This window comes from Entelurus aequoreus, linkage group LG25 (genome assembly GCF_033978785.1).
Source record: "Entelurus aequoreus isolate RoL-2023_Sb linkage group LG25, RoL_Eaeq_v1.1, whole genome shotgun sequence".
In the NCBI taxonomy this organism is placed as follows: domain Eukaryota; kingdom Metazoa; phylum Chordata; class Actinopteri; order Syngnathiformes; family Syngnathidae; genus Entelurus; species Entelurus aequoreus.
Genome location: NC_084755.1, coordinates 25,983,552 through 25,999,978, shown reverse-complemented (window position 1 = coordinate 25,999,978; position 16,427 = coordinate 25,983,552). Strand labels below are relative to the sequence as shown.

General features: G+C 39.7%; 1 protein-coding gene across 1 annotated transcript in view; it reads right to left on the bottom strand.

Moving 5' to 3' along the window:
* The window catches only part of LOC133642595 (microtubule-associated serine/threonine-protein kinase 1-like), a 125,688-nt gene that overhangs the window by 2,323 nt on the left and 106,938 nt on the right, over nt 1-16,427 (bottom strand). The window contains exons 18-26 of the mRNA XM_062036883.1: nt 14,910-15,032; nt 14,738-14,847; nt 14,532-14,680; nt 13,108-13,361; nt 12,861-13,043; nt 10,175-10,404; nt 6,009-6,131; nt 5,623-5,756; nt 5,370-5,557 (exon numbers count right to left, since the gene is read on the bottom strand). Of these exons, the coding sequence (XP_061892867.1) occupies nt 5,370-5,557; nt 5,623-5,756; nt 6,009-6,131; nt 10,175-10,404; nt 12,861-13,043; nt 13,108-13,361; nt 14,532-14,680; nt 14,738-14,847; nt 14,910-15,032 (1,494 nt within the window). The remainder of the gene's footprint in view (nt 1-5,369; nt 5,558-5,622; nt 5,757-6,008; nt 6,132-10,174; nt 10,405-12,860; nt 13,044-13,107; nt 13,362-14,531; nt 14,681-14,737; nt 14,848-14,909; nt 15,033-16,427) is intronic.

Sequence of the window (16,427 nt, the reverse complement as noted above, 5' to 3'; positions counted from 1 at the left end):
TAGTTCAACCCATGGCATTTGTTTACATTCAGGAGAGCTAATTGTATCCTCCTACGGTGTGTAGTGAAGCATGCTTAGCTATTCCTCGTCCTCCAGTGATAATGATACTTGTAAGAAACTTACTTTATTTGTTGCCTTGGAGGCCAAGATTAGTGATTTAGAAGTAGCTAAAACACTGCCGACTGCAGATGGACATTAGGCGCTAACTAGCTAATGGCTAACAAGAGCTAGAGCTAATAAGCACCTCTTCCTGAGGGCGTTTCTGTGTTATAACTTCAACTTTATCGTTAGTTTTTAGGCCAAAATGCGTCCGTTCTCCCTTTTCTGATCTCCACACCGTTTCTGCTTGTAAGCACTCTGTGTGTGTGCGCTGCCTAACATGCGCCTCCGCTCGTTTTACCGTCATGTTCGGAAGACAAAGTACCGGTATTTTTCAGAAGCAGTATAGTATCGTTTTTAATTCATGAATACTGCAGTACTTTATTAGTATCGATACAACTCTTAGGTCAACAATACTCCATTTAGATGTCGTGACCTGAATATTAACCCATAATAAGTGATATTGGTATTATAAGTGCTAACGCAGACGGTCTATTTTTAGTGGCGCTGTGATGACTGAGAGCTAACAAGATTGTGCTGCTATATTGACATGTTGAACCGGTGAGCTGCTGCATCGCCTCTGAGTTGGTGAAAGTTAATTCTAGATTATACCGTAAATTCCGGACTATAAGACGATACTTTTTTCTAACACTTTGAACCCTCCAGCTTATAAAACGGTGCGGCTAGTTTATGGATTTCCTCCTGATAAAAGCCTTACTAAAAATAGCCCAAAAAAAAAGCAAATACACCTCGAAAGCATTTAATTGTTTGTGCTGGAAAGACTTGGTTTGGCTTCAAGTGGGAATATGTTGAACAGACAACCGTAATTTGTCAAGTGTGGGGCGAAAGCGTTTCTACAAAAAGTAGCATTACTGCTAATATGTAGCATCATTTGAAAAGTCACCTGCTAAAGAATGAAGAGTGCTTACTCCGCATGTCAACATCTCCGTTCAGTGCCACACGCCCACACCATCAAAATGCAGAGGCAAACATTTCCAGATCAACATCGTATGAAAAAAAGAGTCGACAACAAAAGGACATAATGTCCGCAGGAACCTACCACATAGCGAAGGACGAACACTATTTGATTTCCTATTATGCAGCTCTTTTTTATTTGACACTTATTGAAATATCTTGTGTGACATCATGTTTTTAAACTATTCTGTACAAAAAGTGCACTATAATTTAGTGTTGTTTTGATAAGTCATCTTAGTGACATCGTTCACAAAAGTGCACTAATAGCTTGTTTTAAAATGTCTCTGACAATCTTGCACTTTCTGTTTTGGAAATGACAGGAATGTTTGTGCCACTGCTTAATAACTGTTTAATAAATACAGTTTTGGGAAATTGACTTAGTTGTGATTTCCTTCTCTAATTAATGTAGACACACAGAATTATCATACTGCTGTGATTATATGTATCAAGTGTTAATTCAAGGCTAAGGCAAAATACCGAGATATATATCGTGTATCGCGATATGGCCTAAAAATATCGAGATATTAAAAAAAGGCCCTATTGCCCAGCCCTAATGTAAATAAACATTTACAAAATATTTCTGTGTAAATAACTCATTTCACAACGTATATATCTGCGGCATATAGTCCTGCGGCTAATTAATGGAAAACATTTTTTTCTTCTAAAATGTAGTGGGTGTGGCTTATATTCCGGTGCGCTCTATAGTCCGTAAAATACGGCAAATCATGCCTCTCACTTGGATAATAGAAGGATGTGGTCATAAACTGAGAAGTTGGTCAACTTTGACATCCAACTTAGACCTGGAGATGGCGATAAAGACACAAAAAGACACCTTTTTTTTAACCCTTTGTGAGGATTATGCTTAAATCTTCATCTAAACGGGAAGATATAAACATCCCATCAGTTAACATCCCAGTGAGAGCAGACATTGTACAGTAAGTGGTTGTTTTATTACGTTCCCTAGTTGGTATTTCTGTTAGCTTTGTAGCTCAAGCTCCTTATGTAGGTGAGAATGGCTCAGATGGTCACGGCCGTTGTGCCCTTGGGCAGGACACTTCCACCACCTTGCTCCTGGTGAGCGCCATCAGTGTGTGAATGTGACGTATAATGTAAAGCACTTTGGCTATCATGCAGGTATAGTAAAAGCGCGATATAAAATACAAAACATTTACCATATTCCCATCCCCATCCATCCATTTTCTACCGCTTGTCCCTTTTTGGGGTCGCGGGGGGTCGCTGGAGCCTATCTCAGTTGCATTCGGGCGGAAGGCCGGGTACACCCTGGACAAGTCGCCACCTCATCGCAGCATTTACCATATTCAAGCTTAAAAATAGAAGTTTCTGGATCATCATTTGTCCCAAAGTAGTCGTTGTTGTCTCTCATCAAGTCTGCCATGATTAGTAGAGTGTCCTTGTTGAAAAGGGAGTGAAATTAATACGCCCCCGTATGCTTAAAATGAGCAAAATAAATAAAATCATGGTATTATGAATGTTATTACATAACTTATTATGAAGGTTCATTTGTGTCTTTATTACAAAAGCGTTTTTTTAAATTTTTTACACTGAATTACATTGAAAATTGCTTTTTTGCGTTCCAATTTCGTGAACTTCATTTTTTCTTTTACATCGAATTATGCTGACAATTTCACTGAAAAAAAAAAGTGTGACCAACAAGCCCCGCCCACTTTGTTCGTGTCACTTTGAATCATTCCTATAGTTAGAACATATCCATTGAAATGTTCATTATGTTGTATTATGTATGCCCACTACCAGCTTTTTTTATGCTGTTTGGTAAGACCTGTGTCACGTGACTCCAAACTCCACCACTCATTGGGTGCTTCAGTCTTAATTTACCGGAAGTGAGTTTCGCTTTTTGAAGCAGCAAATTTTTCAGCTCTGAATTTTTTTCACACTGAATTTATATACACTGAACTTTTTTCCACTGAATGTTTATACCATGAATTTTTTTCCACCGATTTTTTTATACATTACATTGTTATACATAAAATTTGTTGACACTGATTTTTTATACACTGAATTTTTAAACACTGAATATTTCTACACTGAATTTATATACACTGAATTTTTATACATTGAATTTTTAAACACTGAATTTTTATGCACTGAACTTTTATACACTGAATATGTATACACTGATTTTTTTCCACGGAATTTGTATACTATTAATTTTTTTACTCTGAATTTTAAAACATTTTTTATATTCAATTTTTAAACACTGAATATTTTTACACTGAATTTTTAAATACTGAATATTTTTCCACTGAATTTTTGGTAACACCTTAGTATGGGGAACACATATTCACCATTAATTAGTTGCTTATTAACATGCAAATTAGTAACATATTGGCTCTTAATTAGTCATTAAGTACTTATTAATGCCTTATTCTGCATGGCCTTATTATTAGGGTTGCAAAAAGGTGGAAAGTTTCCGGTAAATTTCCAGAAATGGGAAGTTAAGCTCGGGAAGTTTGGAAATATTGACCATTTTTTGATTTATTCAAAGTTGGACACCGTCCATGGGAATTAATGGGAATATATGGGAATTACAATAATTATATATTATTGGGCACTTGTCTATATGTTGCTGCATCTTTGTGGCATTTGTCACATAGCTCTTTGCACAGTATTTGCAAATGTACACAGCCTTTCCGCCTAAATTGGTTGGGGTGAAATGTCTCCACACATCTGGTGTACGTGGCATTACTCTGTTTGTATTTATTTATTCTTGTAAAACACTAATGCAATGCCACAAACAGATATAAATAGTCAGCTAAACAATTGGAGTAGTCTTTAAATATATTTTACTGATGGACAAATGAATAGAAAGAGGCTAGATCAATAAATGAACACTCAATCAGCATGCTAAATCAAACTATAACCTACATTCTTGTATGACAACAGAATGGCTAGCAGAACAGAAGGCAGAGGAAACTACACATTTTGATTTAGTATTTGCTAGTTGAACTTTACAGATCACAAAAAAGGTAAATTCGGATCACTAACGTTGTTAGCATAAATGAATGGGATTTAACATAGAGAAAATTAGCATCACGGCTAACGGAGAAATATTTTCAGTTCATTATGAGACTGTGGTGGTACATAAACCTAGCTAGCTAGAGATATTGGCCTCAAAATAATTTAACAAGTACAAGAACAGCTAGCTAGCTTGAGTGGAAGTCTGCTGGAGTAGTCTACAGTCATACAGTAACAAGCAATTACACCTCTATTAAACTTAAATACCATAGAGCAAATATATTTACCCCAGTAATATCATCAACACTTACCTGACCGGATGAAGTCCTTGGGCTCAAATACTAGAGTGGCCTCAATAGCCCTGCTGTAGTGTGTAGCATGCTGGGAATTATCTGTGCATGTGTTGGAAGAATGCACTGCACATGTGATGGAGGAATGCACAGTGCAGGGTTGAAATTCTACTGAATTTGCATTAAATCAGGTTGTTTTAGCTAATAATCATACTGCAAGATCTAGCATGTTGCATTCAATATTTATTCCCATTAATTCCCATATATTCCCGTTAATTCCCATGGAAAGTTTCCAACTTTGAATATTCCCGGAATTTTGCAACCCTACATATTATACAACCAGTAAGCCATTAACTAAGAGTCTTCCCTCAATAACCTCAGAATTATTGCTTATTAGTAACCCTAACCCTTATATGTTCCCCTCGTGTCCAAATACCTCTAAATTAAGTCCTTGTTACCTTAATAAGCAACTAATTAATGGTGAATATGTTCCCCATACTAAAGTGTTACCGAATTTTTATACACACATTTTTTTTACTATGAATTTTCAAACACTGCATTTTTATGCAATTAAATTTATACACTGAATTTTTACACACCGAATTTTGAAACATATTTTTAAAAAACTTAATTTTTAAACACGCATTTTGCTAACAAATGTTTATTTTTCAATGAAATTGTCAGCATAATTTGATGTAAAAAAATAATAATAATTCAGTTCACAAAATTGAAACGCAAAAAAATCAGTGACATAAATTCAGTGGCAAAAAAAGCTTTGGTGATAAAGACAATTTAACCTCCATACTTAAATACTTTATGACGGATATGTTGGAAGTTTTTGGATGTGATTTATAGGCGGAATAGAGCGAATCCTATGGTTAGCTGACTCTTGCTAGCGTTTATTTACGAGTTAGAATGTGTAACAAAACAGAAAGACGTAAAGATTGTGAACGGTCGGCCAAATTCCCCCAAAAAGGGCCCACATGGGAGAACAGCGCTGATCATACCCACCCAAGTGCGGGGACTCCAGCGTGGAACGGTAAGTCTGCGTGGGCGAGTGGGCACAGAAGCTGTGCGTGGGGGACCCTGGCAGACTGTCCCCGGACGACAGCGAGCGGTTGAGGGAGGACAGGCTGCGACTGGTGTGCAGCAGGTTGGACTGCTTGGTGATCTTCCTGAACAAGGAGCTGCGCTTCTTGCTGAAAGACCAGCAAACCAAACACGTCATGGAGGTCCCATAGAAAAAGGCTTTATGTCGACCTACTCTGGACCCTCTTTGGCTCCCGGTCTCTTGCTGCGTCGAGCCATTTTACATTTGTAGCTGGTCTTGCGTGCAGGTCCGACTTTTATGGAGGTGTTCTCGAAGGGGGTGGTGGTAACGGTCACCTTGTTTCCACTCTGAAGATGACACATATTATATAACAGCTATTTATCTATTTAAGGCATCCAGATGGTCCCCAGATCATTTTGCAATGCAGTCTGCTGGAAATGATAGAAAGGGCCACTCTCGTTGGAATTGCCACAAAACACATTTTAAGATATTCAACACTCCAAAGTGGATTGTGCACGCCCCAAATTTGTCACGTTTCATGCGTCAGGTAAACCATGGCCAAGGTGTGAATCCCCTTCCTACTGAACACAGATTCTCACCTTTAGGATGAGTTCCACTACTTCTGTATGGACCAGACCGTGCACCGATTCTCCATTTACATGGGTGATGAGATCACCTGCGCTAAGTCCCGACTCCTGGGCGGGGCCCCCGTCCTCCACATGCTGAAAACAGTGACAAGATCAATATAGCACTGTTAATTGGTTCTAGGCCTGACCGCAGTAAACACATTTACGTAAAATAGACATTTAAATTGCGACTGCAGGGGTGTCCAAAGTGTGGCCTGGGGGTAATTTGAGGCCTGCAGCTGGACTTTGGTTGGCCAACAACATGTTGTCGGGTGAAAAAAAACAATAGAAAAATGTCAAATAAAGAGCTAAAATACATAATTTTATGAGAAAACAAAATGTGAAAGTCTAAATATGTGGGGGATATTTTGATATAAAATACTACAATTAATATTAGTCATGAAGTCAAGAAGAGAAGTATCCAACACAGCAGATATGATCGCCTACATCAGGGGTTTTACATTTTTTGACCCCAGGGCCCAATGTTTCCACTACACAGAGGCCCGGGACCCACTCAAATATTAGCACTGAATTAGTAATCTTGCTTTTGATTTGAATCGGATTCGTTAATTATATCTAAACTGCTTATAATGTGTCATATGATGTGTGTTCATCACAAATATTATAATTATTTAACATAAACCTTAGGCTTAGGTCAGGCGGATTAGAAAAATAAGTATTAGCCAAATATACTGCATAAGAAGACACTCGTAAAAAATGGACAAAATGTATACCGTATTTTTCGGACTATAGTTTTTTTCATAGTTTGCGACTATTATTATAGGTGCGACTTATACTCAGGAGCGACTTATGTGTGAAATTATTAACGCATTACCGTAAAATATCAAATAATATTATTTAGCTCATTCACGTAAGAGACTAGACGTATAAGATTTCATGGGATTTAGCGATTAGGAGTGACAGATTGTTTGGTAAACGTATAGCATGTTCTATATGTTATAGTTATTTGAATGACTCTTACCATAATATGTTACGTTAACATACCAGGCACGTTCTCTGTTGGTTATTTATGCCTCATATAACGTACACTTATTCAGCCTGTTGTTCACTATTCTTTAATTATTTTAAATTGCCTTTCAAATGTCTATTCTTGGTGTTGGGTTTTATCAAATAAATTTCCCCCAAAAATGCGACTTATACTCCAGTGCGACTTATATATGTTTTTTTCCTTCTTAATTATGCATTTTCGGCCGGTGCGATTTATACTCCGGAGCGATTTATACTCTGAAAAATACAGTATATTATTCATACAATTACGTAATTTCCAAACCTAAACTGAAAATAAAAATTAAGTGCAGCTGCGCCACTCTAGTCGTAATTTTTGCGCTTAAGAAACTTCTCGAGCTAATGACTTTAGCCCCAGACTTCTTCTGTTTGTTTGATGTTGTCATTACTGCCACAAGTGGTGGAAAAGTGTATTACAACTAAGTACCATACGGACCACAGCTGGGAAAGAGATATTTTACAAAAAACACTGATCTACATCAACAATAGTTGATGAGTTGCTTGACAGGATAGATTGAAAAAAACCCCCCAAAAAACAAAATAAAATCAAAATATATATATTTTAATCCCTTAAAAATCACGATTAATCTGAAATTGACTTTTTTTTTTACACCTGTAGTTATTAGTATCAAAATGTCTGCTTGGTCTCATTACATGATGTCTTTTCGCTCTTTTCCCGTACATTTTTACTGCTTTTTCCCCAACAATATGTTACGGGCCAACACAACTGGAGCTTTGGGCTGCAAATTGCCCTCTGGGCGCACTTTGGACACCCCTGTAACGCCTAATGTTAGAACACTTTATCATCTAGAGTGGAGGTCGGCAACCCAAAATGTTGAAAGAGCCATATTGGACCAAAAATACAAAAAAAGCTGGAGCCGCAAAGAATGTAAAGTTTTATACAAGTCTTATATAGTAAGTGTCCATATTAGTTATACTGTATGAGCCTACTATCAAAATTACTTTTAAAGTCTTATATAAGTGTTATAATGAAGACAACACATAATGTAAGTGTCCATATTAGTTATATTAGCCTATTATCAAAATGACTTTAAAAGTCTTATATAAGTGTTATAATGAAGACAACACATGATGTAAGTGTCTATATTAGTTATATTAGCATACTATCAAAATGTGTCGCAGGCTGATGCAAATCTTTGTTGACAGAAATGTGGAAATGTAATATTCATACTACCCTTTTTAACAACATTAGAAAACATTACTAAAACGGAGGCTTTTCAGAGGGTGAGATAACTCCTGGAAATTACTGGATTAGAATGGCCAAAGGTAAAGATGTGGGTGTTCAAGTTGAAGGAAACGGACACTACAAATAAATTGAGCTCAAATATACCTAAAATATGAGGTATATTGATGCATAATGTACTAGCATAAATAGCATGTTAGCATCAATTAGCTAGCATTCATGCAGTGACCAAATATGCCTGATTAGCTCTCCGCACGAGTCAATAACATCAACAAAGCTCACCTTTGTGCATTCACGCACAGCATAAAACATTCGGTGGACAAAATGAGACAAAGAAGGAGAGGCATAAAATATGTCTTTCTGTGGCAGCATCAAATAAAGTTGTACATGTAAACAAACTACGGTGCGTTCAAGGACTTCCGAAATTAGGACAAAACGGCGCGCGCCAAATACTCTCATCAGTGAAGCATGTTTAATATAAAGTGTGGGATTTCTAACAATTAGGAAGGTTTGTGTCATGTTTGTCATCCTAAAGAAACATTATTAAAACAAAAAAAATAGTTTTCCCCCATGCTTTTTCCATTTTCATGCATTTTTGAAAAAGTTCCATGGAGCCACTAGGGCGGCGCTAAAGAGCCGCTTGTGGCTCGAAAGCCGCGTGTTGCCGACCCCCGATCTTTAATTACACGTCCATATGTCTAGAAGTAATTTGTATCTGTTTTCAGAATTGTTTTTTAACAAAATAAAAACATGTCAAAATGGCCCCCGTATACTTTGACTTTTGGTTATGCGACCCTTGGAGAGAAAAGGTTTGGACACCCCTCAATACAGCATTAAAAAACTGTTTTCTAAAAATGTATTTTTGAACATAATGACAACGCTCTCATTGTCACCTTTCCACTCCTTTAATCTAATATAGTCATGCTGTCTGAGGCTGAGCCAATCAGTGGCCACCATATTAGAACATCCAGCTCTGATAGTTTTGGTTCCATCTAGTGGCCGATACGACTGTAGCATTGATACTTTTAGTTCGTGTCGCCATTTGTATGCTTAAATTCGCCAATTTTATGCGTAAATTAGGTCAAAAATACAAAAAAAAAAACATGCTTAAAGATGAGACATATGTGATAGCGTGAATGGATAAGGTACAATTCCTGTACCTGGGTATCCATACCTATAATCAAAAGGTACCAGTTTTTGGTACTTTTTTGTGTGTTCATGCGTTAATAAATGTGAATTGTTGAATAATAAAATCAGATGTTTTTCAACATTTAACAGTGTGTTGTTTTATCTTGTTTTCTTACAGTCTCATTTGCAAGTTTTATACATTTGCATGCAGTTGCAACTCCAAGACGTTAGATGGGGGTAGTGTATGCACTATGGCCAGGGAGTAGTCTTTGCCATTAAGTTGAATATACCAGTCTTTTCTGTTGTTTAGTCCACCAAAGTGTTTCAACTTACACATCAGCGGTCTGATTGTAACGTGCATCTTAGTTGTACTTTTTATTACCATATTTGGAAGAGTTCAAATTGCCGTGCAAAATAGCTCATGCTAATTGGTAGCATGTCTATGGCGTATCCAATGTAAATTAGCATCAAGCTAGCACATTTTCAGAAGTGGAGCCAGTCCGCTCTGAGTGCTTGAGGACGTGTCACCAATGTATGAAAAAATGCTAGCATGGTGTACCTAATAAAATGTTATTTATTAGGTGTACTGCCTGGTAGTTATTTATGCTGCAGTATAAACTTGCATTCAAACCAATGCTGATCGTACATCATAACAACCCACGTGTTATAATACTTGTACTTTGTTTTATGGACTTATTTTTTAATGTTATGTTATGCAGAAATTCAAGGTTACATACAAGGTAGCATACAATTCATGCATATAGGTGTGCCATGGACTCACCCAGACCATATGATGGACGCTGTAGACGTCACTGTCTCCGATGTAGACCCTGATAGCCCGTAGGGTGAAGCCGTACTTCTTTCCGGAGCGATGGATGGTGATGGGGGAGTGCAGGACGTTGACCACGGGACAGTAGTCTCGGCTGGGGGAGGAGTCTCGCGAGGAAGGGTTGGACGAGAGGGAGTGAGGAGACATGGGGCTCGCCAGAGGAGAGGCGCCGTGTTGCTCCACTGAGGAGGGAAGAACCAAACGTATCGTTTTGCGGCGCTCCTCCATGGGGATGGGTGCCGTTCGCGTTTGAGCCGATACGGAACCAACTGCACTGATAATGATCACTGCGCTGTCCGGTTATTACATGTGAGTGTCATTTGGAAGTATTGCATGCAGTAGTGCAAGGCAGTAGTGTATGAAGTGTTTTCCATAGCCAGGAAGTAGTCTTTGCCATTGAGTTGAATGTGCCAGTCTTATATTTTGTTTAGTCCTACAAAGTGTTCATACTGCAAGTATTGAACTTATTACATACACATCATATGTGTGATTGTAACGGGCATATCAGTTGTAGTTCTGATTGGAGATTATGTAATTGCCATGTAAAATCGCTAATGCTAATTGGTAGCATGTATATGGCATTTTTTTCGAGAGCATCAAAAATATGTTTATAACCTTCCAAGTAAATTTTTTGACATAATAAGAACTCTCCAGACAGGATTGTCCCCTTTACACTCCTTTAATCCAAAATAGTCATGCTGCCTGAGGCTGAGCCAATCAGTGGCCACCATATTAGAACAGCCAGCTTTGATTGGTTTGGTTCCATCTGGTGGCCGATGCTGTAGCATTGATACTTTTAGTTACATCTAAGTCTTATTTGGAAGTATTGCATGCAGTAGTGGGAGGCAGTAGTGTATAAAGTCTGTTTCCATAGCCAGGAAGTAGTCTTTGCCATTAAGTTGAATGTGCCAGTCTTATCTTTTGTTGAGTCCTACAAAGTGTTCATACTGTAAGTATTGAACTTATTACACACACACACCAGATGTGTGACTGCAACGTGCATCTCAGTTGTAGTTTTGATTGACGATGTTGTAATTGCCATGTAAAATCGCTAATGCTAATTGGTAGCATGTATATGACCTTCTAAGTACATTTCTTAACATAATGAGAACTCTCCAGACAGGATTGTCACCTTTCCACTCCTTTAATCCAAGATAGTCATGCTGCCTGAGGCTGAGCCAATCAGTGGCCACCATATTAGGAACAGCCAGCTTCGGTTGGTTTGGTTCCATCTAGTGGCCGATACGACTGTAGCATTGATACTTTTAGTTCATGTTGCCATATTTATGCTTAATTTAGGTCAAAAATACAAAGACTATGATTCAAAAATAACTCAATAAAACATCTGAGTGAAGCGCGATGTGGGTACCGATTTCCTGTATCTGGATATCGATACCTGTACTCAAAGGCACCAATTTTTGGTACTTTCTTTGTGGGTTTATGTGTAAATAAATGTGAACTGTTTAATATTACAATCATTTGTAACATTTACCAGGGAATTGTTATATCTTCTCATTTGCACTTTTATACATTTGCATGCAGTTGCAACTCCAAGACGTTAGATGGCAGTAGTGTATAAACTACGGCCAGGAAGTAGTGTTTGCTATTAAGTTGAATGTACCAGTCTTTTGTTGAATCCAACAAAGTGTTTCAAGTGTAAGTATTGCATTTATTACACAGCAGCTGTTTGATTGTGACGTGCATCTTAGTTGTACTTTTTATTACCATATTTGGAGCTGTTGAGATAGCCATGCAGAATAGCTCATGCTAATTGGTAGCATGTTTGTGGCATCCATCCATTAATTTTCTACCGCTTGTCCCCTATGGGGTGGCGGGGGGGCTGGAGCCTATCTCAGCTGCACACGGGCGGATGGCGTAATTTAGCATCGAGCTAGCACATTTTCCAAAGTGGCGCATTACTGTACTTTTAGTCCAGTCTTCTTTTTTGTTGAGTCCTACAGAGTGTTTATACTGTAAGTACTGCACACCAGATGTGTGATTGTAACGTGCATCTCAGTTCTACTTTTTTAATGACCTACATCTGGAGACTTTGAAATTGCCATGTAAAACCGCTAATGCTAATCGGTAGCATGTATACGGCATTTCCAATGTAAATTAGCATCGAGCTAGCGCCTTTTTGAAAAGTGGCACCTCAAGGCCCAAACGTAGTCTGCAATAATGGGCGTGCACACAAACAGTGTTTGGCGTGTATTTGTCACATCCACCTGCATTACAATTTCACCAAATTAAAATCAGGCCAACGCATGAATTGAATCGTTTCCCCGACTTGTCTCCAAAACAATTTCCGCCACGACTGGGAAATGCAAAACAAGAGGCGGGGTTGTGGGAAGTGTTGTGTTCCATACACTCAACTATACACAGTGACTATGAGCTCTTGGAGTAGCTCCGCCCACAGCGCTGTACTTTTGACTGCTTTCTGAAAAATTGCAACTTTACCTCGAGGCTGCTGTGAGTGCTTGTTTCCCCGCCAAATGTTTGAGAGGTTGCAACCGGACGTGCAGCAAAAATACCGAAACACGGCAGCTTTTAATTTTACGTGAAGCGGTCCCCGGGATTTCTATAAAAATAGCGACTTGGGTCCCCATCCCTATGGTCAAGGTGTGTTGTGGAGTGTCACCTGCAGGGATGATGACCGATAAAGCGGTCGCAGAGGCAGACTTGATGACTTTGTTTCCCGGTCTTGAGGTCAGTTTTTCCCCCTCAGCTGAGAGTTGCTGGTGGCGAACTCTCCTCAGCACCAGGTCTGTGGTGGCCCCCCGGGGCCCTTGGAGCTCTGGAAGCCCCAGAACCATAGCACTGGCTGACACGCACAGAGGAGAGGTTGAGGTGACAAAGGTGACGTGTCTTCAATTCAATGGTCTTACCTCCTGCTGTGAAGCCGTTGCCGTCCTTGAAGAAGGTTCTCAGGTCGCCTTGAGAAGAGACCATGGCTCCCTCCAAGGAGGTGCCCCTCACCTTGACTTGGGGCTGGCCCTTGGAGGTGGACTGCTCCGGGTCCACCTCCAAGGGCGAGGCCAAGCGGTGCGTGTCCATGAGGGCGGAGAAGCGCCTTCGCGCTCCAGATGGAGGACTGTAGTCGCTCTCTGTGAAGGATGTCTCAGAGCAGGACAAACGCTTCCTGGAAGAAAGAAATCCCCGCATCTTCTTGATATTTTCTTGGTTTCACGCTAACGTCAATAGAAAGTGCTTTGATGGCGCTAACCGCAGCTGGATAAAGAGTGTTGAGGTTATGAATACAGTAGAGTCTTTTTTGTGCAAATAATCATTAAGTTAGAATTTAATGGCAGCAACACATTGCAAAAAAGTTGGCAGAGGGGCATTTTTACCACTGTGTTACATGGCCTTTCCTTTTAACAACACTCAGTAAACGTTTGGGAACTAATGAGACCAATTTTTGAAGCTTTTCAGGTGGAATTCTTTCCCATTCTTGCTTGATGTACAGCTTAAGTTGTTCAACAGTCCGGGGTCTCCGTTGTGGTATTTTAGGCTTCATAAAGCACCACACATTTTCAATGGGAGACAGGTCTGGACTACAGGCAGGCCAGTCTAGTACCCGCACTCTTTTACTATGAAGCCACGCTGTTGTAACACGTGGCTTGGCATTGTCTTGCTGAAATAAGCAGGGGCGTCCATGATAACGTTGCTTGGATGGCAACATATGTTGCTCCAAAACCTGTACGTACCTTTCAGCATTAATGGCGCCTTCACAGATGTGTAAGTTACCCATGTCTTGGGCACTAATACACCCCCATACCATCACAGATGCTGGCTTTTGAACTTTGCGCCTAGAACAATCCGGATGGGTATTTTCCTCTTTGGTCCGGAGGACACGACGTCCACAGTTTCCAAAAACATCCGGCGGCCATTTTAATTTTTTAGTTTTTTTAAAGCTTGGTTGTAGGCCTCATCATAATGATTTATGATGCCTACAGGCTGAAAAGGGTATTACAACGTGCAGTTTTTTAAGCTATCCGCCATCTTGGATGTAGTCCATAAGTCATAATGATTTATGATGCCTACAGGCAAAAATGGGCATTACAATTTGTCATTTTTGGTGTGTAGGTAGCCTTCTTAGTTGGAGTCTAAGATTTGTCTTTAACAGGTTGTGGATGTTGGAGTTAGTTATTTTCCCCCTAGGCTGATTGGCAAAACTAAGTTGGCCCTAGGGGTTGGGGGTCATAAACCCCCCTCACTTCCGGTCATAAAACAATCCCCCGCTGACCCCACTTTTTTGGTGGTACATATCTCTATCTTGAGAGCAATTTGAGAATTTTTTTTTGCCACTCACATTTCCGGCGAGCCGGTCCTCCAGCTCTTGTCCCTGAGAGTGAAACTCCCCAGACTTTCCCGTTTGGCCATCCTCTCCTCTCGCGGGACTTTGTGCTCCCGTAAGGTGACACCCGGGGGCTGGGACAGCTGCTCCATGCTGCTGTACACCTATAGGCAGCCATGTTGAGACAAAAGACCACTGCATGTTTCTCCAAACAGTCTGACCTTGCTGAAGCGCGGCGAGCACGAGGAAAAGCGATGGAGCTCCACGGGCTCGTCGTCGTTGGTGTCGTCCTCGTCGTACGAGTGCACGTGATGGTAGCGCTCGGAGCGGGCTGATGAGAGAATGTGAATAAATAAGGGGGTCATTCCCTGAACGGCCAGCAGTGGAACTCACTGTCAAAATAACTGGTGTCCTCCTCTGACTCCAGGTGAGGGATGAACTCGGCCTTTTGTCTCAGCAAACTGTTCCAGTCCACCTCCGAGAAGAAGGAGTGCTGCTTCACCTCAAAAGCACCGCCTGGTGGGGGGAGAGCAGGTGGGGAGGGGGTGAAGGAGCATGAACTCCAACAACCCACATTCTGCACAAAATAATGAATCAATACGATATATTTTGTCCTGGGCTAAAATCATTTCCCGGTGTACCGTTGATATATGGAAATAATCCCAAAGTTAGCGCCAAAAATAGAACCACACATTTACCTGAAATGACAAAAAAAAGTCCCCAATAGGGTTGTACCGTATACCAGTATTAGTATAGTACCGCGATACTAATGAATCATATTCGGTACTATACCGCCTCTGAAAAGTACCGGTCCCTCCCCCTGTCGTTGTCACGTCGTGACATTGCTGGTTTTACGAGCAGAGGAGCATGTTCGGTAGCGCACACACACAGAGTACTTATAAGCAGACACAGTGTGTAGATAGAAAAGGTAGAACGGATGCATTTTGGCTTAAAAACTAAAGATAAAGGTGAAGTTATAACACTGAAACGCCCTCAGGAAGAGGTGCTTTAAGACATGGCTAGCTAGCTACCGGCTAAAGTCCAGCCGCAGTCGCCAGTGTTTTAGCTACTTCTAAATCACTAATCCTCGCCTCCATGGCGACAAATAAAGTAAGTTTCTTACAAGTAGCATTATCACTGCAGGACGAGGAATAGCTAAACATGCTTCACTACACACCATAGCTCACCGGCGTTCAAATGTAAACCAACGCCATTGGTGGATCTACACCTGACATCCACTGTAATTGATACCAAGCACAAGAGCGTATCTAGTCGATACTACTGTGATTGCGTCGATATTTTGTGGCATCACAACATCTTATTTCGTTTTTTTTAATTTATATTATGTTTATAAACTCAGGAAATATGTCCCTGGAAACATGAGGACTTTGAATATGACCAATGTATGATCATGTAACTACTTGGTATCGGATTGATACCCACATTTGTGGTATCATCCAAAACTAATGTAAAGTATCAAACAACAGAAGAATAAGTGATTATTACATTTGAACAGAAGTGTAGATAGAACATGTTAATAGAGAAAGTAAGCAGGTATTAACAGTAAATGAACAAGTAGATGAATAATTCATTTTCTACTGCTTGTCCTTAATAATGTTGACAAAAGAATAGAATGATAAATGACACAATATGTTACTGCATATGTCAGCAGACTAATTAGGAGCCTTTGTTTGTTTACTTACTACTAAAAGACAAGTTGTCTAGTATGTTCACTATTTTACATAGGGACAAACCTGCAATAATAAACATTTTTAATGTACCCTAAGATTTTTTGTTAAAATAAAGCCAAAAATACAATTTTTTGTGGTCCCCTTTATTTAGAAAAAGTATCGAAAAGAACCAAAAAGTATCGAAATAATTTTAGTACCAGTATCAGGGGAAGTTGGTAGA